This window comes from Bicyclus anynana, chromosome 9, assembly GCF_947172395.1.
Source record: "Bicyclus anynana chromosome 9, ilBicAnyn1.1, whole genome shotgun sequence".
In the NCBI taxonomy this organism is placed as follows: Eukaryota; Metazoa; Arthropoda; class Insecta; order Lepidoptera; family Nymphalidae; genus Bicyclus; species Bicyclus anynana.
In genome coordinates this window covers 14,458,195-14,485,675 of record NC_069091.1, presented here as the reverse complement: position 1 = coordinate 14,485,675, position 27,481 = coordinate 14,458,195, and the positions used below count along the sequence as shown (strand labels likewise).

Here is a 27,481-nt window from a genome sequence, read left to right as displayed (position 1 = left end):
CTTCCTCCTAACCAGTTAGCCCGCTTACATCTCAGATTGCGCCATCACTTACCATCAGGTGCGATTGTAGTCAAGACACGTCAAGAGCTTGTGAAGAATAAATAAAACTTTATTTATAAAGCAAGGACACGACTTGCGTGATTTTAAGTGATTTTATAAATTTGACAAATTGTTCGTGTGTTACTTGTAAAGCTTACTGTGCCGTGGGAAACAAACATCCATTACGACCATACAATAAAAGTAAAATATATGACCTAACATATGAAATAACTTTAAATAGTTCAAAAAACACGCTTTTAGCACGCACTAAAAACTACAAATAATGAATTTAGGTCACGTGACTATTTTCGTATTCCTGATAGCAAACCCTTTCATTTGATATCCATATCATGGGGGTGGATTTCAAACAGCCAGGAGGCCATCTTAAGGAGGCCGCCATATTGGGTTTGTGATTTGGATATTGAATGACGTTTTTTAGCTAGTCATGTATTGTCATCAGAACTCAGAGCGTGTGCAAAATTTCATCCTACACGAATACCGGCAAGTGGGTCAAATTGAGATTCCAAGATTTGTCTTTCCTACATAGTTAGTGATTGGGGAGGCCGCCATATTGGATTTGTAATGACGTTTCTTAGCTTGTCATGTATTATCATCAGAACTAGAGCGTGTGCAAAATTTCATCTTAATCGAAGACCGGGAAGTGGGTTATATTACGATTCCAAGATTTTCTTACATACATAGTTACAAGTGAAGTTAATATAAAGCGTGTAAAAAGATATGTGGTTAGTTTATACAAGCACGAAGTGAGTGGAAAAGACATACTAAATCACTTGTACCTGCTGGAAGACATTAACCCGACTAGAACTGCGGCATCTTTTATAATATAACGCGTATTCAAAGCTGTTCTAATAGAACTTTACCTTTGACTGTGGCGTGGTTACCTGTAGGGACCAATGATGTTAAGTACTGTTAGATGACGGATGAAATATGAGGCGCTCAAAAGAAGAAAATACACAACTCAACGGTAGTTGTGTCCAACAACGAACGTTACTTAAACAAATAAACTTGTTCTTCTTTATATTTTATTCTTCTTTATATTTTTATTTCTTCTTTAAAGAGAAAAACGTAGGGAAAACGCCAGGGAAAGTTGGGGAAGAAAAATTTAAAAAAAAAATTCATTGTTTTTATTTTTAATTTGTTGAATTTTTTTTGGATTTGAAATAAGCTGATTGACTAGTCAGTTGATGGTAAGTGCATATGTGGCCGGATATAGAGCATGTTTGCTTTGAAAATGTTTATTTGCTCACTAGCTAACGCCGCGTGGTATCACCCGCGTGGTTATACGAGGATAAAGCCTATAGCCTTCTTCGATAAATGGGCTATCTAACACTGAAAGAATTTTTCAAATCGGACCAGTAGTTCCTGAGATTAGCGAGTTCAATCAAACAATCAAACTCTTCAGCCTTATAATATTAATATACATTCATTATCATAATCATCATTATGATCTTTAATTATTTTCGAACAACGAATACAATTTTCCTTTATTGTTAAAAAAAAAAAAGAATTACGTACGCATAGTGTGATCGCATACACATTTTCTTTATTTGAGCTGTGTGTGTACATGTCTTTTCCTTGGCGTTTTCCGAATTTCCCCGAGGCTTTGTTCGCATTACCATGTGACGCGAGCGCGGCGCCCGGAGACGTGTCGTTCACAGCGGTGCTCGGCGCCTGGAGCTGTGACAGAGTATGTGATGACCAGACCTACCTACAAGATCTTCTTCAGCTTCTGCTGCCGAATCCCATCAGGCGATGCTCACCCAAACCCCCTGGCGACGCTGAGGTCATATAGAGGAGTCTGCGGCACTTAACACAATTAGAAAAACACTCATTTTATAAAGACTGAAAGTTCACAGCCAATTATAGAGTTTGAACTGTGGAAAATAGATGGTTTCAAGGGCGAAGTAAAAAAAAAATATATATTTTCGTCGGCATATGAGAAATTATTTTCCCAGTTCAGTGTGTGTGAAGTCTGCCAATCCGCATTGGGCCAGCGTGTGAACTATTGGCCTAACCCCTCTCATTCTGAGAGAAGACTCTAGCTCAGCAGTGAGTCGAATATGAGTTGATAACGACAATGAGGTGTGTCTGACTATCACAAGCTTTCGTTTTATTCACAGCGGTGCAGAACGCCTCGTTCTATGTACACTGCGATGGTGAAGGGCGCCCATTGTCTGGTTATATGACTTTTAGCACTCTATAACTACGCAGAAGTAAAGTTCTTTGCGACATAGCCTTAAAAGCCTCATCATCATCCATCATAATCATTAACAACCTATATTCGGCTTACTGTTGAGCACGAGTCTCCTCTCAGAATAAGAGGGGGCTAGGCTAATACCCCGCTATATATAATAGTCCCCCACGCTAGCCCAATGCGGATACCTTTGATGGCAGACTTCACACACGTAGAGAATTAAGAAAACTCTTTGGTTTGCAGGTTTCCTAACAATGTTTTTCCTTAACACGTGATATTTAATTTCTTGAAATGCACATCTGAGAGGGGTTAGGCTAATAGTCCACCGCGCTAGCCCAATGCGGATAAGCAGACTTCACACACTTAGAGAATTAAGAAAACTGTCAGGTTTGCAGGTTTCATCACGATGTTTTTCAATCATCGTTTGAGACAGGTGATATTTAATTTCTTAAAATGCACATAATTGAAAAGGTGCATGCCCCGGACCGAATTCGAACCGGCTCGAAGGCAGTGGTCATTAAAAGCCTCAACGGTTAAAAAAAGTCGTGCAGTTTTCATGACCTTAATATCTCAACTTAACAACTATTTAACACGCCATATTAATATAAAAACAAAGCTTAGTCTAAAAATATTTTGAATGGCCGCTGTAACAAAAGGATCATAAAACACGTCTTTACAAACTTTAGTAATAAACACTTTGTTTGTTTCTCCACTCTATTGAAGAAGAAACTGTAGGTAATCCTTTCGCGAATTTTCCAGAAGTTCGACACGAAAGTTTGCAGACTCGTAACTATATCTTGTTTCTGGCGATCAATATCGATGCTACCGAATATTCTTAACAAGTGGCTATCACTTGGGTTTTACATTGATACTATTAAGTATAGATACGCGTAGTCACAGATTAATCAATATTAGGCAGATGGAGCGCACGGTACACGACGGTGTCGTAGCTCCGCCAAATACAAAATTCATAAACAAATACATTCTTGTGTCAGTATGACACGAAGCGTCGCATCAGTAACTGTTCACAAATATTGAAGAAATAAGATACAGTATTTTAGTAATTATTTATTGATTATTATTTAAATTTACGTAATTGTTGTTAGTGTTAAATTTTTAAATACAAATTATGAGATAAGTTTGTATATGCGACTGTCAAAGAGGCGCGTGACGTTTGTTTTTTTATTATGGGTTTCAGCGGCTTCACCACGCTGCTTGTAAAGACTCACTCTGTATGATCTTTATTTACTCTGTGCTCGTAGTATACAAATATTATAAAGAGGAAAGTTTGTGTTGTTGTAACTTGTTTTAAGGCGTAATCTCTGGATCTACTGAACCGATTTTGAAATTTCTTTCACCACTAGAAGGCAGGTCGGGTGAAGGTAATTGTGAGTTTCATAGGCTATATTTTATCCCCGTATTCTCTCGGAAACACTCGCAAATAGTATTTCCAGTAGTAGTAATAGTTTTCAAAATCGGTTCAGTAGATCCAGAGATTACCCCGTATAACATCAGAAACATTTCCTCTTTATAATATTGGTACAAATCAACGTAATAAAAAAAAAATTAAAAAAATTACAATATCGAGAGCCGATCATCCGAGTCGGCTGACTTATTTGGCTAGATTCCAGATTAATGTCCAGACATTCGTGCCCGACTTAAGCTAAACGTTCCATTATGTTTGCTCCCGGATTATATTAGATTCATGTGACATTGGACCCTTTTGTTGCCATGTCGCCTTCAAGATTATGGGATGGGGGTCGCATATGCACAGTATGTTTCACTATAAATCACTCTGTAATGTGTTGTACTGTACCTTTGGCCGTAGTATATTGTTGTAATACGTATGCTCAAAATGTGTATCAACTGCTATACTTACTATTATTATAAATCTATATATCTGTATTGAAAGGCCTACAAGTGTGTCCACTGATCTACAACTTACGGATCGCACGTAAAATTAAAAATCCGTTTTAACGTAGGTGTCCACTTATCCGTATCGTACGCATCGGACGCATCACATCAAACGGATTTTAAATTTTAAGGTGGATAAAATCCGTTCGGTGTGATCCATACGACGCGGGTCACTGAACGCACTTGTATGACTAATACTAAATACTAAAATCCGTTTGATGCGATGCGTCCGATACGTACGATGCGGATGTGTTGTGATGCGTTAAAAGGAAATATTTTTATCACACTGTTATAAAGGCGAAAGTTTGTGTGTGTGTGTAGTGTGAAAGTGTTTGAGAGCCGCTGGATGCTGGCGGCTCGAGATCTTTGTGCTTGGAGGTCCATGCAAGAGGCCTATGTTGATCAGTGGACGTCTATCGGCTGATAAGGTAATCAAGCCATCAGAAATAAGTTGGTTTGATTGGTTCTCTGATTCCTTTACGCGACTGGCTGACTTAGCCGTTTAGCCGTGAAAGTGTGTAAGTATGTTTGTTCCTCTTTTACGCTACGACTACTGAAGCGATTTTGCTGAAACGGCTTAGAATGGGAATAGACTTTACTCTGGATTAACACATACTACATTTTATCCCGGAAAAATTCATGGTTCCCGCGGGACTTGTAAAAACTTCCACGTGGACGAAGTCGCGGGCGTCTGCTAGTATGCTATATGCATGAGATAAATCTTTAGACATATTGTAGTTATCCATAACAAATGTGGAGACATTAATATTCTATATACATGCTATACGTATTTTTATCTATTTGTGATATTTGTCCTAATTATATTATTTGGCTGAATTCCAGCCAGAAATATATTTATCCTGTGACTTCTATATGCCCTATTAGGTAATTTAGTTCGGGATTATACATACATTTAAGGGTATTATATCTATTGTAAATGTGATGCGTGGGCTTTGTACAAATTAATTAATGTACCTACGTTATAATTATGCATGTTACGCTGTCCAAAGTATGATGCCGGAATTAACATATTTATTTAGGCTTTGGTTTATTTAGTGTGCTATCTCTCCTATAAATGTTGGCCTTATTAATCTAATTTATTAATAAACTAGGGACGGGGATAATATATAGTCTAAAGCCTTCCTCGATAAATGGGTTATCTAACACTGAAAGAATTTTTCAAATCAGACCAGTAGTTCCTGAGATGAGCGCGTTCAATCAATCAAACAAACAAACAAACAAACTCTTCAGCTTTATAAAATATTAGTATAGATAAATAAATATACTTCAATAATACACACTTTATAGTCTGTGTTATGGGTTAATAGCTGATTTATCATATTTTTTTATAGTCTTTACAAGTTAGCTTTTGACTACAATCTCACCTGATGGTAAATGATGATGCAATATAAGATAGAATCGGGATAACTTGTTAGGAGTATTACATTTTTGATTTTTATTGACAGGCAAAGACTGGTCTCAGCAGTAGTTCCTGAGATTAGCGTGATCAACCAAACAAACAAACAAACTCATCAGCTTTTTATATTAGTATAGATATTTACGAAGAGTTTATTCGGCCGTTGCTCGGGATAGTTTTATTTTCAGCCTTCAAAAAAATGCATTATTATAATGCACAACGTTCGAGTTTACATCGTTGCCTGGTTACACTAATACCGCAGTAATCTCTCACTTAAATCACTGAACGTGAATGATGAGTCAATGTGGTGATGAATATGTTTGTGAGATTTTTTCACGCTTAAAGGTCATTAGCTCAGTGGACCCAAACGACACCCAATCAGCACCACCTCGTAGTGACCACTCGCTGTTGGTAGGTGGTCACGGAACGCCGTGTTGTCACCACGTCGCGTAAACCTTAGTCAACGTGTGGACATTGCGTTCTTCGCGAATAGATGAATAGTTTGTCAGGATTTGCCACATATCTCGTGTAAAGAAAACTACGAATTGTATTTTCGGTGTTGGTCGACAATACATTTTTTTCTTTTCGCTAGATATCTCGTGGTATGTATCGTAAGCTAAAGATCTTATGGCAATCACGCTTGTTAAAAAAATTAAAGACAAGAGCCATGGAGCCATACCCACTCATGGACTCAGTGGTCCACTCGGTTAGCCCGCGGCTCTAGAGCTGATGTAGTGCCTATTAGGTACTCTATACAAACAATACTAACCGTTCGAGGCGAGACGGTGCGGGCGCTACATGGCTTCAATGAGCTATGACCTTTGCGCCCCCTAAGAGGTCATCGAAACTATTACCACTCCGTATAATTCAAGTAATTTCTTGGCAGGGATCCAGGTTAATATGTTTGTTCATTCATAAATTACGCTAAGTGCTCTATTCTGTCGGCTCCTGGATTATATAAGACCCGCGTAACTTCGATATAGTGGCATTGTCCACTTGATTAAAGTTCGGAAATTCGTAACGTATATCTATCACCTTTTGTGATCCCTTGACCCGTGTAAAAGAAATATTGCTGGCCATACATTCGGGACAAAGATGTTTTATATATTAGCCAAAGTTGTGACATTATTGTAACCAATATATTGATATGAAGAAGGAAAACTGACTTCGCTACCCTGTTGTACTCATTTCTCAATATAACCAACCTGACCCAAAGCCGAACAATATATTTAATAGGAAGAGGTTTGCCGTGTTTTAGGGGGTAATCTCTGAATCTACTGAATCGATTTTGTAAATTCTTTTACTAATTGAAAGCGGCGTTGTTTCTGAGTGTCATAAACAGTATATTACCCTATATTCTCAAGGGAACGGGAATTACGCGAGTGAAACCGCCGGGCATCAGCTTGTAGGCGATATTATATCATCAAAACGGTGATTTAACTTCCCAACTGTAAACCTCACGTGCTCGTGCCCTGGAGATAGATCGACGAGACTCTGGTGATCAATAAATGACGGTATAACCATTTCATTATATACTTGACGCTAGTCTAGCTAGTGTCAGGCACCGATACTGGTACAAATAATCTAGCCGTGCGATGACTAACGTACATGGAAAAGTTTGGAATGGGTGGAAAACTTCTTCGTGATTATATGTCATACTGACCAGTTTCATAGAGCGATACTGGTGTGAACAGATTTAGCCAGAGTCCTGCGATAACCAGGCCTCATGTCAATGGTCATAACAATGTCTTCATTATTATTTTTTGTTGTTATCAGATGTGGACGGAGGAGTTATTCAAGCTGGCCTACAACCTTAACCAGTTTAACAACCCAACGATCAAGTTCCTAGAAAAACTGCACACGAAGATCGTCCTCAGAGCTGACAAGTCTGGAAAGATCCTTGTTAAAAAGTAAGTAGTGTACTTTTCTCCCTCTTTCCATTCTTTAGCGTTTTTCATCATCCCTACTAGCACAGACTAGGGACAAGCTTATTGGGAGGGTAAACCGCTTCGTAACGTAACGAGTTACGGCACCACTCTGTCTGGCTGCCCTTTCTCTCACACATATACACCTATACTTTAGTTGATTTTTGTATATTCTGTTTGTTTCTTTTATTACTTGTGTGTGGACAAATAAAAATATATTCTATTCTATTCTACCTCCAGACCACATCTGGGTCAAATTAGAAATTATGAAAACCCAAACTGACCCGAACTGGGAACCTTGTGCTATAGAGGTTGTCAAGTCGAGTCAATTAACATTATGCTGAATGCGAGTAACTTGAAATGCTCGATGGTGTGCTCTGACCATTAACAAAAGCAACTTTCCAATAAAATTCACGTTAAATTTTCCGCGCAACAATAACTAATTAAAAATAACATCATATTATTACGTTCTACCTACTGATCAGCTTGAAGGTGCTGCGACGATGTTTAACAGACAGAGTTCTTTCATAAACGTCTTGAGTTCTTTCATAAAATTGTAGTGCTTTTAAGTGCTTAGTGAAAAAGTTAACAAACGCACTTAGCCGCCCTCATAACTTTCGAAAGTTTCTCTTGATTTCTCCAGAATGTCATCACCAGATCCCGACATGATGACATTGGAAGTGTTGCTATACGGCTTTATTTACTACTAGCAGACGCCTGCGACTTCGTCCGCCCTCAGACTTCTTTATTCCAGCCTTCACAGTAGTATCATTGCATTTAAACTAAACATTCAAATCGGCCCAGACGTCTTTAAGTAATCGCAGAACAGAAGTACAAAATAAAACATACAGTCGAATTGAGAACCTTCTTTTTTGAAGTCGATTAAAAATATACTTTCATTTAAAAAAAAGGAAAGATATTTTCCTGCACGTTTACTTGTAGGTACCTTCAGTGAAAACAATACCGGAGCCATAGTTTTTAATCAGGCTTGCGCAGAATGGGATCGTGAATGCGTTTCACATTTTGAATGACTAAGCGTCTACGTTCCGTATGTGGGACACTAGTGCAAATTCTGCTTCTTTTATTTTTATACACTTGTACCTTATTTTATTTAAAACCTCACAAATATCACTGCAAATTTGAGAAATCAGTTAAGGTACTGTTACACATGCTATAAAATAGCATGCTAAAAAGCGCTATTAAGTATGCTCCGTACGATTCCACACATGCTAATTCTCTCTGTCTATAGTATCGTGTTAGACAGGGAGAAATGTCGGTGAAGAAAATACAGAATAGCAATGCTGATCAACTATCATACTTAACAACCCTCTTTTTAAAATACAGGTTTAAATATCGCTTAAAATAAAAAAAATCTAAAGTCATAAATTTCGCAAAAGTCAAAATGAATAAAATCCCATGAAGTCGCTTTCGGCTTTGTCCGAAAAACGGCCATCGGTTAAAAATTGATAGAATGCTCCTAAACCTGTCTCACGCAGAGTTATTTGTATCCATCATGACGGTGACAGTTTCTATTTGCGTGGTGCGAAATATTCTTGTAACGGATTCTTTATTGGTTTTGGGAAAAATCCAGGTAACGTTTTTCCTGTTTCGATAGTTTAAACGAAGCTCGAATTTTTGATCGATTGATTTGTATCTCGGTAATAATGAAATATTGATCGAAGAGCCGATAGACGTTGAAGCATCGATATAAATCGTGTCATAACCTAAAGACGTGCACGCACATCTTATCTTAGTACGTAACAAGTGCACGCTGTGAGTGGACGTGGACTTAATAAAATATTTACTGGTTTTTCTTATTTTAATCCCTTAATTATGCCTTCGTGTTCATTTTGGAAGTTTAAAAATACAAGCCACAACATGAATGAAGAGAAATGTGTTACGAGTGATGACGTACTCAATGTGCGAAACCAATGACAATTCCGCGACGCGCTGAGGCCTATCTAACGATCTACGATCGATGCGTTGGGGTCCCAAGGTGCTGGAATGGCGACCCCGCACTTGAAAGCGCAGTGTTGGTCGACCCTCCACCAGGTGGACCGACGACATTAAGCGAGTCGCAGGGATTCGCTATAGATGCAGGCGGCTCAGGATCGTGGTGTATGGAAGTCCCTACAAGAGGCCTATGTCCTGCAGTGGACGTCCATCGGCTGATATGATGGTGATAGGCTAACTGCAATAATGTATGATGGTAAGCGATGATTGCGTTTGATGCGATGCGTCCGATACGTACGATGCGGATCTGTGGACACCTAGCCATTACACTCCGCTCATTTTTTTTATTTTTTTTTATTGGTTTATTAAACTGGCACAATTACTTAACCTAACATATATTAAAATAGCTTCTTCTCATTCTCACGTAATTGTGCCTACGTAAAGCAAACACAACATGCTTACATAGGGTACATAACGCAAATTATTAACTTACTCTAAACAAAAAGACAAACAAACAAAATATAAATGTGAAGAAGTAATCCATCAATCAACATTTAAGAAAACCTAGTCTTAATATTGCTAATTGAGTCACTGAAGATATATATACGGTCTCGGACACTGTTTGCAAAAGATTGCATACGATAAATTGGACTATGCTGACCAAGATTGGTCTTAGTACAAGGCAAATAAAAACTTATATTCCGACTCTGGACAAGTAAGCAGCTTAATCAAATCATTTTTTTTTCCGTAAACCGAGGGTTTGTATGCTCTACTAAGCACTAAATATCAAACAATTCTAATCTGATATCAGCTTGATGGTCTTATCGCGGCGCGGTGGCAGGTTCCGCTTCGCCTATTATAGTAAAAACCGTGAGCAAACAGCGAAGGCATTCGTCTGGTATTTGCATAAATGACATAATCTTGACGACAAACATTCTTTTTTTGTACACATTTGCTATACTCGTATTTATAATATCGATACGTTACTGATATGCTTATCGATTTTATTCAATGGCTTGTGATTTTTTATATAGTTTTATCAGTAAATCATGAATTTCACCGTCAAAAATTGGCTACTGAAGGCAAAAGACCGATCGAAATGGCAGCACCTGGAGGAGGCATTCACCGTCAAGGGTTCTTCTTTTAAATAAAAGGGAAGAAAATAAACATTTTAAAATTATAACTTACTTAATTTATCAATTAACAAATTAAAATACTTATCACCTAATTAATTGTAAATAAGAAGAAATAAGGCTTTTTTTATTTTATTTATTTATCTGTAAATATAAGTTGTCAGCGACTCCGTTCACCAGAAAGTTTGTGTTTTTTTGTTACATTCTGTATTTGTTTTGTTACTAATTCTTGATAATACGAAAAAATGTCGTCAAGGTTATTTTTTTGCAAAAAAGGCCACTACTCCCCAGCCAGGTCACCAGTTCTGTATTAGAGACCTTAATTTGGGTAGTGATAGAGCTGAACTGTGATAGCCCAGTGGATATAACCTCTGCCTCCGATTCCGGAGGGTGTGGGTTCGAATCCGGCCCGGGGCATGCACCTCCAACTTTTCAGTAAATATTACGTGTCTCAAACGGTGAAGGAAAAACATCGTGAGGAAACCTGCATACCAGAGAATTTTTCTTAATTCTCTGCGTGTGTGAGGTCCGCCAATCCGCATTGTGTCAGCGTGGTGGACTAAGGCCTAACCCCTTTCATTCTGAGAGGAGACTCGAGCTCAGCAGTGAGCCGAATATGGGTTGATAATTAATTTGGGTAGTAAGGAGAGGACCAAATCAACAGCCTGTGTTCGTTCACTGCTGGACATAAGCCTATCCGAGGGCGCGCCACCACACACGATCCACCTTCCTCATCCAGCCGCTTTCCACTACCTTCTTGATGTCGTCGGACCATCTGGCTGCAGGACGTCCTACACTGCGCTTGCTGGTACGCAGTATCTACTCCAGAACACGTCTGCCCCATCGGTCATCTGTTCTACGACCCGCTCATTGCCACTTCAGTTTGCTAATCCTTAGGGTTACATCGATTATTTTCGTTCGTCATTTATTAACCTATTTTGAAAATTCTTTTTTTGTCTGAAAGAGTATATATATTATATATACTTCCATTCCATTTTCATTAAATCTGTTTAGTAATTTTGTGTTAAAATCAAAATAACTGAAATACGTCTAAAAAGATTATTTCAAAAAGTGTCGCGACAGCATATGCCTAACTAATATAGTCATGATAAGTCATCTTTCATTTTACAAAAATAAGGAAATGCCGTCGTTAGAAAAGGCTATTTATCTTGGTATTATTGTCCAGTATATTAAAAGGTCGTATAACAATATACAGAGAAGTAAAAATCAAAATTGCGGTCTCACTATTTAGGTCGTCCATCTAGTTATGTATTACCTACGATGAGGTAACCGCACTCTGGTGTATAGATTATCTGCTAACAGATTCCAGCTGGTAATAAATGGCAGCATCAAATGGTCTGCCTGACTAATTGGAACACAGGTAGCGTACACATTAATGATGTTCTCTTGAGCGAATGACGGCTGCCAATCTCGTCCGAGATTGCCTTAGTAGACGTTATATATGCACTAGCTGACGCCGCGCGGTTCCACCCGTGTGGTTCCCGTTCCCGTAGAAATATGGGGATAATATATAGCCTATAGCCTTTCTCTATAAATGGGCTATCTAACACTGAAAGAAATTTTCAAATCGGACCAGTAGTTCCTGAGATTAGCGCGTTCAATCAATCAAACAAACAAACTCTTCAGCTTTATAATATTAATATAGATTCCCAGTACTCACATTCGAAAGTCTGGATAAGATATCAAGAGAAAGATCTTCCGCTCTAGCCATGTCTTTCTACAAACGCTAACTCACCGATAATAAAAAAAAAATGTATGTGAATGTCGTTTGTTATCGATAGGTCACGTGATCAAATTTATCAATCAGATATGTCATTCCCATACAGGTAGCTAGTTTTATATTTTGGAAACGGCGATTGTAGAAAGAGAATCGATCTGTCACATGGTTAGAGCGGCAGGTGCATGTTTGGGTTAACATGTCCCCGTAGTGGGTTGGTACTATATTTCCAATTCAGCTTTGGTACCCTATTTTTTTTTCTTAAGTTCGAAAAGGAACAGAGCGATGTGTTGTGATTGATCAATAATGAGATCTGGCTACGACGTAAACTACGTGTGTGGTCTAGTTGTAGGAACTGCAGGCTAATTCACTATCTTTTCGATGTATGCTCGTTGACATAATATACGAAATTAAAATTTTATTTAACAGATGTCACCCGGTGGTTACTGTGGTGGACAAAATATACAGATGACATTTGTCAATTGATTTGATGTATTTTAATAGGTTGATAATAAAGACCAAAATAGTGAAAGGCCAGCTGTGTTCTTATTAATTCACTTATGTTTTGAAAAATACAATAGAGACGTTAGGGTATAACTTATATTAAGAATTTAAAATAACATGTACGGAGGTCCTCCGGCTGGGCCGATTGAGGTTTTCTTAATTGGTCCAGGTCTGGCTGGTGGGAGGCTTCAGCTGTGGCTAGTTACCACCCTACCGGCAAAGACGTACCGCCAAGCGATTTAGCGTTCCGGTACGATGTCGTGTAGAAACCGAAAGGGGTGTGGATTTTCATCCTCCTCCTAACAAGTTATCCCGCTTCCATCTTAGATTGCATCATCACTCACCATCACGTGAGATTGTAGCCAAGGGCTAACTTGTAAAGAATCAAAAAAACGTCGGGTAAAAATTGTAAAGACCGAATTCGCAAGCTAACTTCTGACTAACGAGAACATTACGCAGGCATACGACATGTAATACATTAGAAATTCATCGCCTACATTCTGAAAATTGTATCATAGGCGGAGGAACGTCGATGTATAAACTGTATTGAATTCTAACGTTGGCCTATTAAATTCTGAACATTCGCTGGATTTTCTCCATTGAGGCGTCAGGGCTGCATTCAGCTGGAAATTTATTGTAACTGGTCTAGTTTCTTGTGCATACACTAAAGTTTAGTGTGCCTACCCAGTACTGTGGAGTGTGGAGATATGAATATGAAAAAGGAAACTTTCGTTTTTCAAAAGTAAAATATTTTTTAGGGTAGGGTGGGGATATTTTTTTTTACTCGTTTATTTCATAGTATCGTTGAAAGATATAAGGGGTCTTCTACCAATATTTTTCGATTTAGGCATCTGTAAAATATTAAGCTTTTAAGTTTAAGAGCTAACCTTTGTTAAGAGTCAAGTGTTCCCACCCTCTACTGGCTAAAAGGTTGTTTATGGATACGTACTTGAAAAAATTCACTAGAGTAGGATATATAATGAAATCCTTAACTTTTATTAATTAATATCGATACATATTTAGGACATTTATACATGAAATTAATATTGTTTATATATTAAATTTGATATGAGTCAACTATCCTATTGTACTATTTGTTGTTTTCGTGTTCGTCTAATCCTAATACAGTGATCGCAATCTTAGCGATAAGATCGCCTTTTGTATTCTACTTCTTTGCGCTATATTTGTTACTGTCGTTATTCCACGTGTAGAAAATGACTAACCTTTTCTTTGAAATGTTCAAACATTTTCAAAAATGTTTGAACATTCCACACTAGTGTTTTAAAGCTTCATTTAATTTGATGCACCACTCACACTCTCATGCACAATCATTTCTGATTCGATCACGCAGAGTAATTCCATATCTCGCTCCATCGCCCGCTGAGTGACTTTGAATCTTTTAATGAGCGACCAGGTCTCGGATCCGAGACCTGGTACGAGACTAATCTAATGAATTTAAAATATTTTTCTTTAAATTAAAAAGGTTTAATTTATCAAAATCATTTGTGTCGTTGATTACGAGTTTAGTTCATGAGCATAGAGACGAATACAAAGATCAAAGACACAACCCTTCATTTAGGCGTGGTCGGGTAAATAAAAACTAATAAAATCTTCTTTCCTAATGAAGATTTTAAACATACAAAACTCCGAGCTGACGCCCCAGATTCCTTCCAGTCAGTGGAGGAGGAGGAGGTGCATTCAACTGGAAGTGTATTGTAACTGGGATAGTTCCAGCTGGGGTAGTAAAAGTTGAAACTTTTACGGGCTTCGCTGTGTTCGGTTGAGTTTCTCGATTTGTGTCACCGGTGAGTGTGAATCGGATGGTTATTATACTTGTTTGGCAGTTACTAGTTGTGTATAGTGGGTATAGAATCTAGAGTGGGTATTCTGCAATGTTCTTTTTGTAGCTCGCTGGTCATCATCATCATTATCAACCCATATTCGTCTCCTTGCTGAGAACGAGTCTTCTCTCAGTAATGAGAGGGGTTAGGTCAATAGTTCACCAATGCGGATTGGCAGAAGTCAGTCTCTGTGACGTGTGAGAATTAAGAAAATTGACAGTTATGTAGGTTTGTTTTTTCCTTCACCGTTAGAGACACGCGATATTTAATTTCTTTAAATGCACACAACTGAAAATATAGCCGTGATAGCTCAGTGGATATGACCTGTGTCTCTGATTCCGGAGGGTGTATGTTCGAATCCGGTCCGGGGCATGCACCTCCAACCTCATCACACACAACTTGTAGAGAAATTGAAATAGTACGAGTAAGCGGAGATCATCATAATCAAAAAGTTTTCCTTGCCTTGGGACCATTAAAAGCATTTGTTGCTATGTTACTTAGTTTTTGTCTTTAATTCAAAGCTAGCAGGATATACATACTTCGCCAGAAATGCCAGCTTTTAGTTTACCGAAGCTTATATTTTCGGCTACTGTGATGACTAGACTCGATTACGATTAGGACTATAAGCCTAACGCCTCTCATTCTGAGAGGAGACTCGTGCTCAACAATGAGCCGAATAAGGATAGTTAATGATGTTGTTGATGATGATGAAGTACAAGCAGTTATGGAGTTTGGTTTTGGGACAGCAGTTTTCAAAGATCCGTCCGTTAAAGTGTAAAGCGTATTTTTATATCTTCCTCTGCATGATGGAAGAAATCACCCTTTTCAGCCAGCCACTTAGCTTGAGAGTATAAACTTATAAATATTCATAAAACGAGGAAGAGGTTATCATCAAGATCATAGGTGTTGATTAATTTCCGACTTTATTTCAAGGCAGTAATGTCAATATTACTTTAATAGTAACAGGATGGTCGTACCTATATATGCGGCGATCTTTAGTTCACCGAAGCGTATGTAACTCAAATCTGGTATTGACTGCGGAAAGCCGTCTCGACCGTGATCGTGTGCTCCATTGACTGCTCGCGCCTCGAAGGATCAAGCCAACTCACTCATCACACAGTACTAGATTAGTTTAGCTGGCTGGTGGGAGGCTTTGGCCGTGGCTAGTTACCACCCTACCGACAAAGACGTACCGCCAAGCGATTTAGTTGTGATTGCGCATTATGCGATGTGGATTTCATCCTACTCCTCACAAGCCCGCTTCCATCTTAGATTGTATCATCACTTATCATCAGGTGAGATTGTAGTCAAAGACCAAATTGTAAATAATAAAAAAAGAAGAGTTTATTTGGAGTTGGATTGGAGGATATCTCGAATTGATATTAATGGAATAGTTGTATAATGGGGGAAATTGTAGCACGAGTGCACTTTTTTTGTGTACAAGAGACAGCACGAGTGCTACAACCGCTAATTACGTGTAGTGGCATACAATACTTTCTCTACGAACATGTAAAAAGAAATAAAAGAATTAACAAAACTCAAGTATGTTACTCACGTATGGTACTCACGCATAGTACTCACGTATGGTACTCATCTATGGTGAACTTTACGGAACTTTAGGCAAAGTTCCATAAGTTAACTTTAAAAAAATAATAATAAACAAGCGGTAACTTGTAACAAAGTTTCGTAGATTAACTTAACTTTGAAAGAGAAAATAACAATCTTGTTACAGTGTCTTAGCCAGCGGTAATAAGTAGTACCTAAGTTCATTCACTGCCTCAATTTAGCTCAATTAGAAATGCGCCGCGCCGAGACAACTTAGCAGACAATTTGATTTGCAGCACCGCGACTAAACCGCCGGCCTATTCAATAACTTTGACGTATTAACTTGCTAATATTATCCACCTAATATCATCATCATCATCATCATCATCATCATCACCACCATATCACCGCCTGCACCGGCATCCAGGGAATCCCTGCGACTCGCTTGATGTAACCACCTATGATCACTTAGCATTTTAGAAAAAATACAATAAGGAAGTTAAGGTAACTTATCCTAATAACTATACTTACAAATCATGCCCACGTGAATTGGTGGCAAGAATACTGGCTGCATTTCCGCACTGGACAGCCAGAAAAGAGTCTTTTGCGCAAAAAATGAGCCAGCCCTTCTGTCACCAGTCGAGGCAACTAGCCGCGGTGAAATGATTCGAAAATTTTTTTTTGGCACTACTACTCTATGCCTAAGCATTAAATAAATAGTGAATATGAAATCAATTTACTTAAGAATTACTAACTAAGCAAGTTGGTGAATTTCGTGTATGTTGTAAAGTTATTCTAAATTAGTGCATAGGCCAGCGTGGTGGCCTATAGGTCTAACCCCTCTCATTCTGAGAGGAGACTCGATCTCAGCAGCGAGCCGAATATGGATTGATAATGATGATGATGAAGATACATACAAATAAAGTTCAAATTCGAATAAGATTTGTTATAGGCGATCATTACATCGGCGAATGTGAAATAGCGGAATGCTACTCTATGCCTAAGCAATAAATAAATAGTGAATACGAAATCAATTTACTGAAGAATTACTAACTAAGCAAGTTGGTGAATTTCGTGTATGTCTACTAAAGTTATTCTAAGTTAGTGCATAGGCCTGCGGTGGTGGCTATATTCAACATCGTCTGCTATTAATTCTGTCGGCTGTGTTTATTGTCTCTACGATGCTCTGTTTACTATCAACCTAATAATAATAATCTGTCTAATGAATAATTGATTTATTTTGCTCTCATCTCTGTCGACATCTCTTGAGGATGCTCCGATTTCGAAGTGAAACGTACGTAGGGTTAAACGAGTTCCAGTAAAATGTTTAGGTAACCGGAGTGGGGTGCGATTCCGCTATTTCACATTCGTCGATGAAATGATCGCCTATAACAAGTCTTATTCGAATTTGAACTTTATTTGTATGTATGGGAACACAAAATTAAAATGTAACTAACAACGAAGTTTCCATGGAAACGAACGATGTCACATCGCTGTAACTTAAAGGGGTTAAATTGTGCTTTTGTACTATCGAGTTAAACCTCAAGCGCAAACTTATCGTTGAAAAAAAAATAACGTGGAGTAGCTATTTTGCCGTCTTTTAAACCTCATTAAATAATTACCTACTGCCAAATGTTAAAACTTAACAACACTTTAAATATTAACCGGTGGATTTCTTTTTCTCCAGGGCAGAAAATAAATAATAATACCTGTAAGTCGTTGACGAATTGACTACACGAGGTGATTTGAATCTTGAATAATCTTGGCTTTAGCATCAAATTATTTCTATCATTTTAATGTAAAGTCACTAGAACTGAACAAGCATTCACAATTTTCGTCTTTTTACAGGGAGTGTTTCAAAATTACATACGAGTAGTAATTACTAGCAGGGAAAGGAAATAAAAACATGTAAAATGAAAACTTCGCCTAAGAAGATACCTTTTGAATTAACAAAATACGTACCAAGAAATTGTAAAAGGGAAGATAATAAGAGACAGTAGAAGTTTTAAATTAACCGGTTGCGGAAGTTGTCAAGCAAACACCGAGCGCACCGTGCAATCTGCAATTAGGTGCAATCACAACACCGCTACAGTGGTTCCGTAGACAATTAACTTACATAATTGCGCCTACTCGTAGCACTGTGCTACGGTTCGTAGGAGCGCCTACGACCTACGATATTTCTTATTTAGTGCCGGCGCCATAGGATTCTTAATATCAAGGCCATAGAAATGGCGTGTGTGCCACTTCATACATGTATATTTAGCTTAGAGTGCGAATGCTTTGCGCAATAAAGATTTATTTCTCTCCAGTCTGTCGTATATATTAATTAAAGTATGTATGTATCCATCCATGTATGTATCCAGTATGTCCTGTTACATTGTTGTATGTTTGTCTTACATATTGTTTCTCGGGCAGTTGCTATCTAAAGACGAACAGAATACAGGCGGTCAAAGAAATTATACCTTTTTTGAATGTCGATTAATACGACACGAAAAAGAAAAACTTTTGGATTTACTCGAGCGGAGCAGATGACTATAAGAGGGGATACCCTTGCACGTTGTTAAGTACCTCCACCAAGTATTATCCCTTTATATTTGTGGGAACATTGTGTATTAAGCCGGCTCGAGAAATTAAGGCAAAGTGAGTAGTGTTAAAACTGAAATTTAATTTTTGAAAATTTGATGTTTGACCTTAACCTAACACAGTGGGGGATACATAGTTGCAAAATATAACCGTTGTAATTCTGGTTTCGCAATAATTTAATTTTTTGAATAACAAAAACATATAAAAATATTTAATATTAATAAAAATGCCCTTAAAATCTGTAAATTTTGTCTCCACCACTGAAAGAGAAAAAAATATTTATAACATTTATTCTTCCTATTATCTAATACACCAAATCTAATACGCAACGCTCGAGTAAATCCACTGTTTCATGGGCACCCCTACCAGGAGGTTATATAATGTATATGTTATCTGTGTGGCGACAAGATCACGCGTAGGTAGGTGCTTGGCATTTCTATTGATATTTTATTATATTTTCTATGGCCCGAGCTGTGATGAAAACCACGCTATCGTGATAAACATAATTTACAAGTGAATGAAATAACGCAGACTACGTTTAAATTGCTTCTCTGTTTATTGTTTAAATGTTTTAATTAGCTATTATTGGCGTTATACGTTACCGGTACTGAGTTAAAAAGAGCGATGTGTATAAATTAAAAAAAATCTTGGACAATTTTGAGTTTTTTTACTCATTGACGGCTAAATAATCCGGTTAATATGTACTCATAGATATAAATAACCTGGTTTTATTTATTCTGATATTCCTATACTAGATACTACGCTTGTGTAACTGCTGGACTCAGTTAATTCATATTTAAGATTAGAAATTAATAATATAAATGTAAAAGTATGTGTGTATGTCCGTCTGTCTGTTTGTTTGTCCGTCTTTCACGGCAAAACAGAGCGACGAATTGACGTGTTTTTTAAGTGGAGATAGTTGAAAGAATGGACAGATACATAGGCTACTTTTTGTCTTTTTCTAACCCCACACTTTCCTAAAATGGGGGGTTATATAAAGCATTCCGCAATTTTAAGGTAGAAAGCTAAAAATTGGTATGCAGACTATTTGTAAGTAAAAAAAAACCGTGCATCATTTTTCTTTTTTAAATCCAACCCCTTAAAAAAGGGGGTGAAATTTTATATGGGGATTTTCGCAGTTTCCAAGGTAGGTAGGTAAGTAGGGTAGGGGTAGGGTAGAGTAATGGTAGGGTAAGGGTAGGGTAGGGAAAGGGAAGAAGTGCCTCTAAAATAAATAAAATAAAGAGGGTATAAGTTTTAATAAGGATTCTACTTCTTCATAATTTAGTGACGATAAATATTTAATAACTGTTTTCTTGCATTCCTTAAGTATTAAACTAAGTCGTAACTTGCCCCTAAGTCAAAGCAAAGCTGAACCGGGTCCAGTAGTATTGAATATAAATCATCATAAATTGGTGTATTCGATTATGTTAATGCTTTCTTAAGTGTATTCAGTTCGGAGATATCGGCTTAGGTGAAGGCTTTCAATTCATATGCAAATACACTAAGCGCACAATTTGCCTCCGCCTGCCCACAGGATTACCTCGACCACAGGCGGCTTACTACTGTAATGTTCTATACGTATTTAACGGGGTATTACATGCATTATGTACATTGATGTCATCATTGTCAGCCTATTTAAAGCCTGAATTGGCCCACTAAAGGGTTAGGCCTCCCTCCTTATAGATTATTTATCCCTCCGTGTTGTAGGGGGTATTCTCTGGACCTACCTACTAAACCAATTTGGAAAATTCTTTTAATGCTAGATAGCCACGTTATTTGTGAGAGTCATATGCTATATATTATGTCCGTATTCTCATTGGAATGGGAACTACGCGGGTGAAAACGCAGGGGTGTGGGTTAGCAGGATATATGATTTGGACCTTAGACATCCCATACTGCTCCAGGGTAAGCGGAATTAGAGTAACAATGTTTAACTGTGAAAGGTACTTGGTTCAAGAAAAGTTGATCTAATTTGTTACTTTTTTTTTTGTCTTGTCTAAAGTAACGTACTCCATTGGATATTCAGAAATGTGTGTAAAATGGGTCTTATTTTGTTGGTAGTATCGTCAGCCTGTTCGCACAGAACAAAGAAGGCAAGAAGAGGGTCGAGAAGGCGCTCAGCGAGTCCGGTTTGCCCACGGGCAAGAACGACACCATCAGCCAGTCCAAGTTCCAGTTTGAGGACTTCTTTGCCTTCTACAAGAGTCTCACACAGCGCACGGAGGTTCAGAAGATTTTCAACAATCTGTAAGTGGTTTCATCCTACTGAGATAGCTTATTAATCTTCTAGACAGATACTGGAACGCTATATTATATTTTACAATAGAGAAAATAAATTATATTTTCGAGTAGTATATGGAATGTATCGATATCAATTAATAAAAGTCAAGGATTTCATAGAAAGCTTAGTTTAAAAATCATGTATTTATTAATTTTCAATCCAATAGAACGCTAATGAACAATTTAATACCCTTTTAAAAGTGTCAAATAGCCTATTACACCATTTACAACTCCAAAAACGTATAAAACAGATCCGTTCATACATACTCGTAAATTTTGAAGATTGAACGTGCTCTGGAATAGCACTAGGGCTAATTTTTTATCCCGATATTTCCCACGGGAACTAAGCGAGTAACGCCGCGGGGCACAGGTAGTGGTTGAACAAAGACTGGGTAACCGCTGTTTGCATTTTATTACAAGCTTGTATTTAACTTGCTCTGTTAGTATGCGTGGGTGGTATCTAGAAAGCTAAATTAGAACCACTTTCAGTCGTTCGATCGGACTCTCAATTTTAATACAGTGCCGCACATAACACCTTTAGGGTGCTTTTCCACCAAAGATGTGCTACGCTACGTTGCTATGGATGCGTTTGATATCCACCAATCTTATTCATTGGTGCACATAGCTTAGCACTGGTGGAAACGGATTCAAGTAAGATATGTTTTTTATATGGAAGGATGTCAAATTAAAATGTTTGAACCTTAACTTTCGACCCGTTTGAGTTTGAGATCACAATTTACCTATAAATTTAAATGTACAATAATTGTTCGTTTAAATATATCTGAGAATACTAAACATCACGGGCTAAATATTGCGATATCGTGTCGTATGGTATATTCCGCAATACTATCGTGGCATGTCTTGACTAGGTTCTACACTTTACGTCAGGGATGGTAAATACATGAAGTAACACTATTAACCATTACCGGAATGATCACTTTATTACTTCTACAGGTATACCGCTGTAGAATAATAAGATGATAAGATGGAAACTAGGATTAACTATTGTAGGCAAGACGAGCGGATTTCGGTCTTGCAACCGATATCAGTAGGGTTTAGGGATAACTTGACAACTAGTCAATACTCCCCTTCTCCGCTCGTGTTGACTTCCAGCTAAGTAACTAACAATGCAATGGCCGGACTATACGGATAACTCACCCACTCAATTCCCTCACTCACTGCTAAACTGACTAGATCAGCTCAAGGGTTGCAACTGAATAATCTTGAGAATTGAATAAAATTGAAAACGCGTGGTGACTCAGAGATCGTCAACTGACAGATGTCCACAAACAAAAAACTGACATAAACGACACTTACTACTTTTTATTGTTACTCGTAACGAAAAGAGGTTTCTAACAGATATCGCTATCAAATTAGTTACTCTAATCAATGTTATGTTGCCATTATTATCTAATTCTCCGACAAATATATGGATATATTAGCAGAGCCTCGCGGTTTTACATGCGTAGATCCGTTCCCGTGGGAATACGGGGATAAAATATAGCCTAGTTACTCCTTGATAATGTAGCTTTCTATCGGTGAAATAGTTTTTCTAATCGGTCTAGTAATTTGTAAATGAATTCGTTACATACAAAAATACAAATCATTTCTCATTATAATATTAGTATAGATAGCATAGACTATAGATAGAGGGACTATAAGTTTTGGTATTGACAAATTGAAGTTCTGTCTAGCTCTTATTAGAGTCGGGTTAAGTTACAACAATTTAGTAAGTTGAACTCGGTTCGTGTTCATCGTTTGATACGACAAATACTGAACAAAGTTTGGCAAATCCCTATTGAACTTGCCTTCCTTGTTTCCGTTCCCGGGGCGAAGTGTCGAGAATTCGTGGTGCAAGTTTTGTGATATTATTGCGTAGAGAGGGTAAACTGGATACTAATTTTATTTGAGTTCTAGCAGAGCCGTGATAGCCCAGTAGATATGACCTCTGCTTCAGGAGGGTGTAGAACTTTTCAGTTGTGTGCATTTTAAGAAAATAAATTACGAGTGTCTCAAATGGCGAAAGAAAAACATCGTAAGGTAACCGGCATACCTGTGAATTTTTTTAATTCTCTGCGTGTGTGAAATCTGCCAATCCGCATTGGGCCAGCGTGGTGGGCTGTTAGTCTAATCCCTGTAATTCTGAGAGGAGACTCGAGCTCAGCAATGAGCCGAATATGGGTTGATGATGATGATGATGTGTTCGCAGAAGTCTGTAGTTCACTATGCAGTCGCAACTTGAAGCAATCCTGACTGCTTCAAGCCGTTCGTATTAGTCCGGCCTTTAGTAGACCCCTTGATAGCAGTACTATAGGTCCAGACCAAGCTAACGTTTTACTCTGCGACTATTTAGTCACTGACACCAGTTTCAGGCTTTATCCTTAATGTAAGTCACGCACAAATGAGCTAGGGATACTCTTGATTCGTATTCTGTGTAGAAATTGCTAGCAAATTCTTTCGTTGCATACTAAAAAAAGCATCTGACATTTTTCTTTAATAATAAAGCAATCTCCGGGCACGCGGCGAGAAAAGTTATAATAATTTTAAAGATAAATGAGTTGACGTACCAACATAGTGCATTATTATGAATATTACGCAGACTCATAAATCTTCTGCACAATGAACGAGTAGTACGGTATAAATGGAATTCAGAACGGATCGTAACAGGTGTTCTGTGCGCCAGACTATATTGAGACGTGTACACACGAGGTACTCGCGACCAACTGTACGGAACAACTGTGGTTTCGAGCTCAATAGTACTAACTGTTGTGAGCTCTTCTAGGACTACCGCGTATATCTCTAATTTTAAGCTTCCTACTTTAATTATTTTGACGAACTCCGTGGCGCAGTGGTATGCGCGGTGGATTTACAAGACGGAGGTCCAGGTCGACCATGGCTTTTTACCACCCTACCGGCAAAGACGTACCGCCAAGCGATTGGAAACCGAAAGGAGTGTGGATTTTCATCCTCCCCCTAACAAGTTAGCCCGCTTCCATCTTAGATTGCATCATCACTTACCATCAGGTGAGATTGTAGTCATGGGCTAACTTGTAAAGAATAAAAAAAAATACCATTATTTAATGACATTGCCTGACGTTTCGAAAGTACTTGTAATGTTAATTGAAATAAAACCTTCTTAACAAACGCGTTCCACCATAGGTTGCTTCATCGCTTACCATCAGGCATGATTGTAGCCAGGATATAAACTCTTTCATCGGCAAAAAAAAATGCTCTTCATGTGAACACGCCTTTACACCCGTAGGGGTTCTTGCTTAAAACATTTTGCTTACATTCTTTTACATTATATTTTCCTTTCATACACTTGAGAGACTTGTCTAGGAAAATTACTTTGTGCTCTAGCTTCTTTGTCTGTTTTTCACCAGACTTGTAGTATGTTTTGGTATTTGGGTGTGTGAGACAGAGGGAGCCTAAATCGTTTGAAAGATAATTAAGGCGTGTTCATACCTAGCGTTAAATCAACTGTCGATTGTGAGTAAGTGGTACGCGATTTATTATTTTTCCATATTGAACTTTTCGTTCCTACCTAACTATCAGTAGGAATTTAGGCTTTCTAGTGACATAGATACAGGTTTTCTGCTGTTGTTTTAAATATCAAAATGTGAAACAAAAGTTTTATGAGTTGAACTCAATGATTTAATTTGCCATAAAATAATTAATATAAATACTTATAAAATTAGTATAGCAGTATTATTATTGTATAATTAAATTTAAATTATAAGAGGCATATTGGCTCAGTGAAAAATGTCTTTAAATAAAGTAATAAGAAATAAAAAATACAAATTTTACAAGTTACTCAATGATTATATCAATACAATAGTAAATTTATTTCTTAAATTTTAATGTTTCCAAACTCACGGTTAAGTAATAAACCATAGATAAACGATAGATTGACGAAACTAATTGATAACAATAATCTAAGCAATAGTGTTTAGTATTATATTTTGTATTAGCAACATTGTTAAAAACTGAAAAAGCACAAATAAATAAATAAGAGTAAAAAATCTCACTAAGTAATAAGTGAATAATAATAATTAATGAGTCACTTTGTCAATTAAGTGCTGGCTTATAAAAAATGATGAGACATTAATAAAATTTAATCATGGAACAAATTAAATATTAATATCAAAACTCCGCTACTCGTAGTCTAAATAAGTTATTTGCGAATTATGAACAAGCAGGCGAATCTAAATAAATCTGCGCAACACGATTAATTTTAAACACCGCCTCACGTTCGTGCAACAATTAGAGTCTGTCTAGATGAGGCGTTTTACGCGCAAGCCCACCCGCACGTAAAACGCGCGCGCGTTTCCTCCTTACCGCGTAAAACGCGTTCAATGAGCGGGACTCTCGATCAAGTAGTACAACAAAATTCCGCTACTCGTAGTATAAATAAAACCGCGCAACACGATTTAATTTAAATCCCGCCTCACGTTCGTGCAACAATTAGAGTCTGTCTAGATGAGGCGTTTTACACGCGTGTCCACTCGCACTTTGATATTCGCGTGTACTTGAGTCAATAGAGCTACATATATCCCGTTCAGAGGGACTATTCTGTAACGATGTATTGTATAACTCGCAAATGCGAGTTTCAAATTCACGTCTATTTTTCTCATTCTATAGTATCTTGTTAGACAGAGAGAGATAGAGGTGAATTCGAAAGTCGCACTTGTGAGTTATACAAAACATGGTTACAGAATAGCCGTACAGATGCCTACACACTTCCTCACTCGCGCGTAAAACGCGTGCAATGAGCGGGACTCTCGATTAGTACTTACCTAGTAAAACAAAACAAAGCTACTCGTAGTATAAATAAGTTATATACGAATAACTAGCGGACGCCCGCGACTTCGTCCGCGTAAAAATCGATGTCAACTTTCAACCCCTATTTCACATTCTATTTTGCAAGTTTTAAACCTTATACCGAATAAATAGTCCAATACCATTTATTTATAAATATAATCATTTTACATTTACAAATGTACCTAGAAAAATTAAGGATTTTCCGTACAAACTTTCTACCCCTACTTCACCCATTTCTGATTTTGTTTTCGCGACAAAAAGTATCCTATTATCCTTCTACGTATTATGGTCTCAAATCGTCTTAAGTATCATTTGAATTCATTCTGTAGTTTCAGCGTGATGCCTGGTCAAAAAAAAGGCAAACAGACAGACAAAAAATAGAAAATAGGCTTCAGTATCGATCTCCTACCTCTACCCTACTCCTACCCTACCCGTATCCTAACTGTATCCTACCCGTACCCTACCCTACCCGTAATCTTCCCTTTCCCTACCCCTAGGATAGGGGTAGGCCCTAATCTACCCCTAACCTAGGCATACACTCCCCTACCCTGCCCTACCCCACCCAACCCCTACGTTATTGAAAGCGCGGGGCGTCATGTAGCGGAATTTCTGCGTCTTTTAGAAATTTTGTATTATCTCCGAAACTATTTAAGTAATTAACATACTATAAAGGGCAAATCTTATCTCCATAATATCTTTGTGATTATTAAATAATTTATTTTGATAAGGATTTAAGTTAAATAGCATACATAATGACGCAAACCTAAGTATAAAAAATTTATAATTTTTAAAACACAAAAGGTACTATATCTTCTAATATATAGAAGATAGATATATGGTGTCGCGGACTTTTTTGTAGAACTTTTAAAGATACATAAAGCCTCCATACATTAATTTCAATTTTACACAATGGTTAAGGCAGCGCATGCGAATAAGTCTGCTTAAGAGGATTTTCGGTCCGACCTGTATGACAAAAACTGTGTTAACTCTGCGAATATATATCATACTAATATAAAATATAGCCTATAGCACTCCCCGATAATGTAGCATTCTACTGGTGAAAGTATTTTTGAAATCGGACCAGTAGTTCCGAAGATTACCCCATTTAAAAAATGTGACAAACTTACAAACTTACAAACTTTACCTCTTTATAATATTAGTATAGATGAACAAGGAGGCGGCGAAGTCTAAATAAAACCGCACAACACGTTTTAATTTAAACACCGCCTCACGTTCGCGCAACAATTAGAGTCTATCCAGATGAGGCGTTTTACGCGCAAATCCACCCGCACGTTGAAAACGCGCGCGCGTTTCCTCCTTACCGCGTAAAACGCGTTCAATGAGCGGGACTCTCGATTAAGTAGTACAACAAAATTCCGCTACTCGCAGATTTAAATTTAAATCCTGCCTCACGTTCTTACACAATTAAAGCATGTCCAAATGAGGCGTTTTACGCGCAATCACCCGCACGTCGAAACGTGCGCGCGTTTCCTCCTTACCGCGTAAAACGCGTTCATCGATAAGAAGTACAACAAAACTCCGCTACTCGCAGTCTAAATAAGTTATTTGC

At 37.8% G+C, this 27,481-nt stretch overlaps 1 protein-coding gene across 1 annotated transcript in view; it reads left to right on the top strand.

Annotated features, from left to right (window-relative positions):
• The window catches only part of LOC112048991 (1-phosphatidylinositol 4,5-bisphosphate phosphodiesterase classes I and II), a 114,080-nt gene that overhangs the window by 52,562 nt on the left and 34,037 nt on the right, over positions 1-27,481 (top strand). Inside the window, exons 4-5 of the mRNA XM_052883481.1 lie at positions 7,362-7,495; positions 20,872-21,057. Of these exons, the coding sequence (XP_052739441.1) occupies positions 7,362-7,495; positions 20,872-21,057 (320 nt within the window). The remainder of the gene's footprint in view (positions 1-7,361; positions 7,496-20,871; positions 21,058-27,481) is intronic.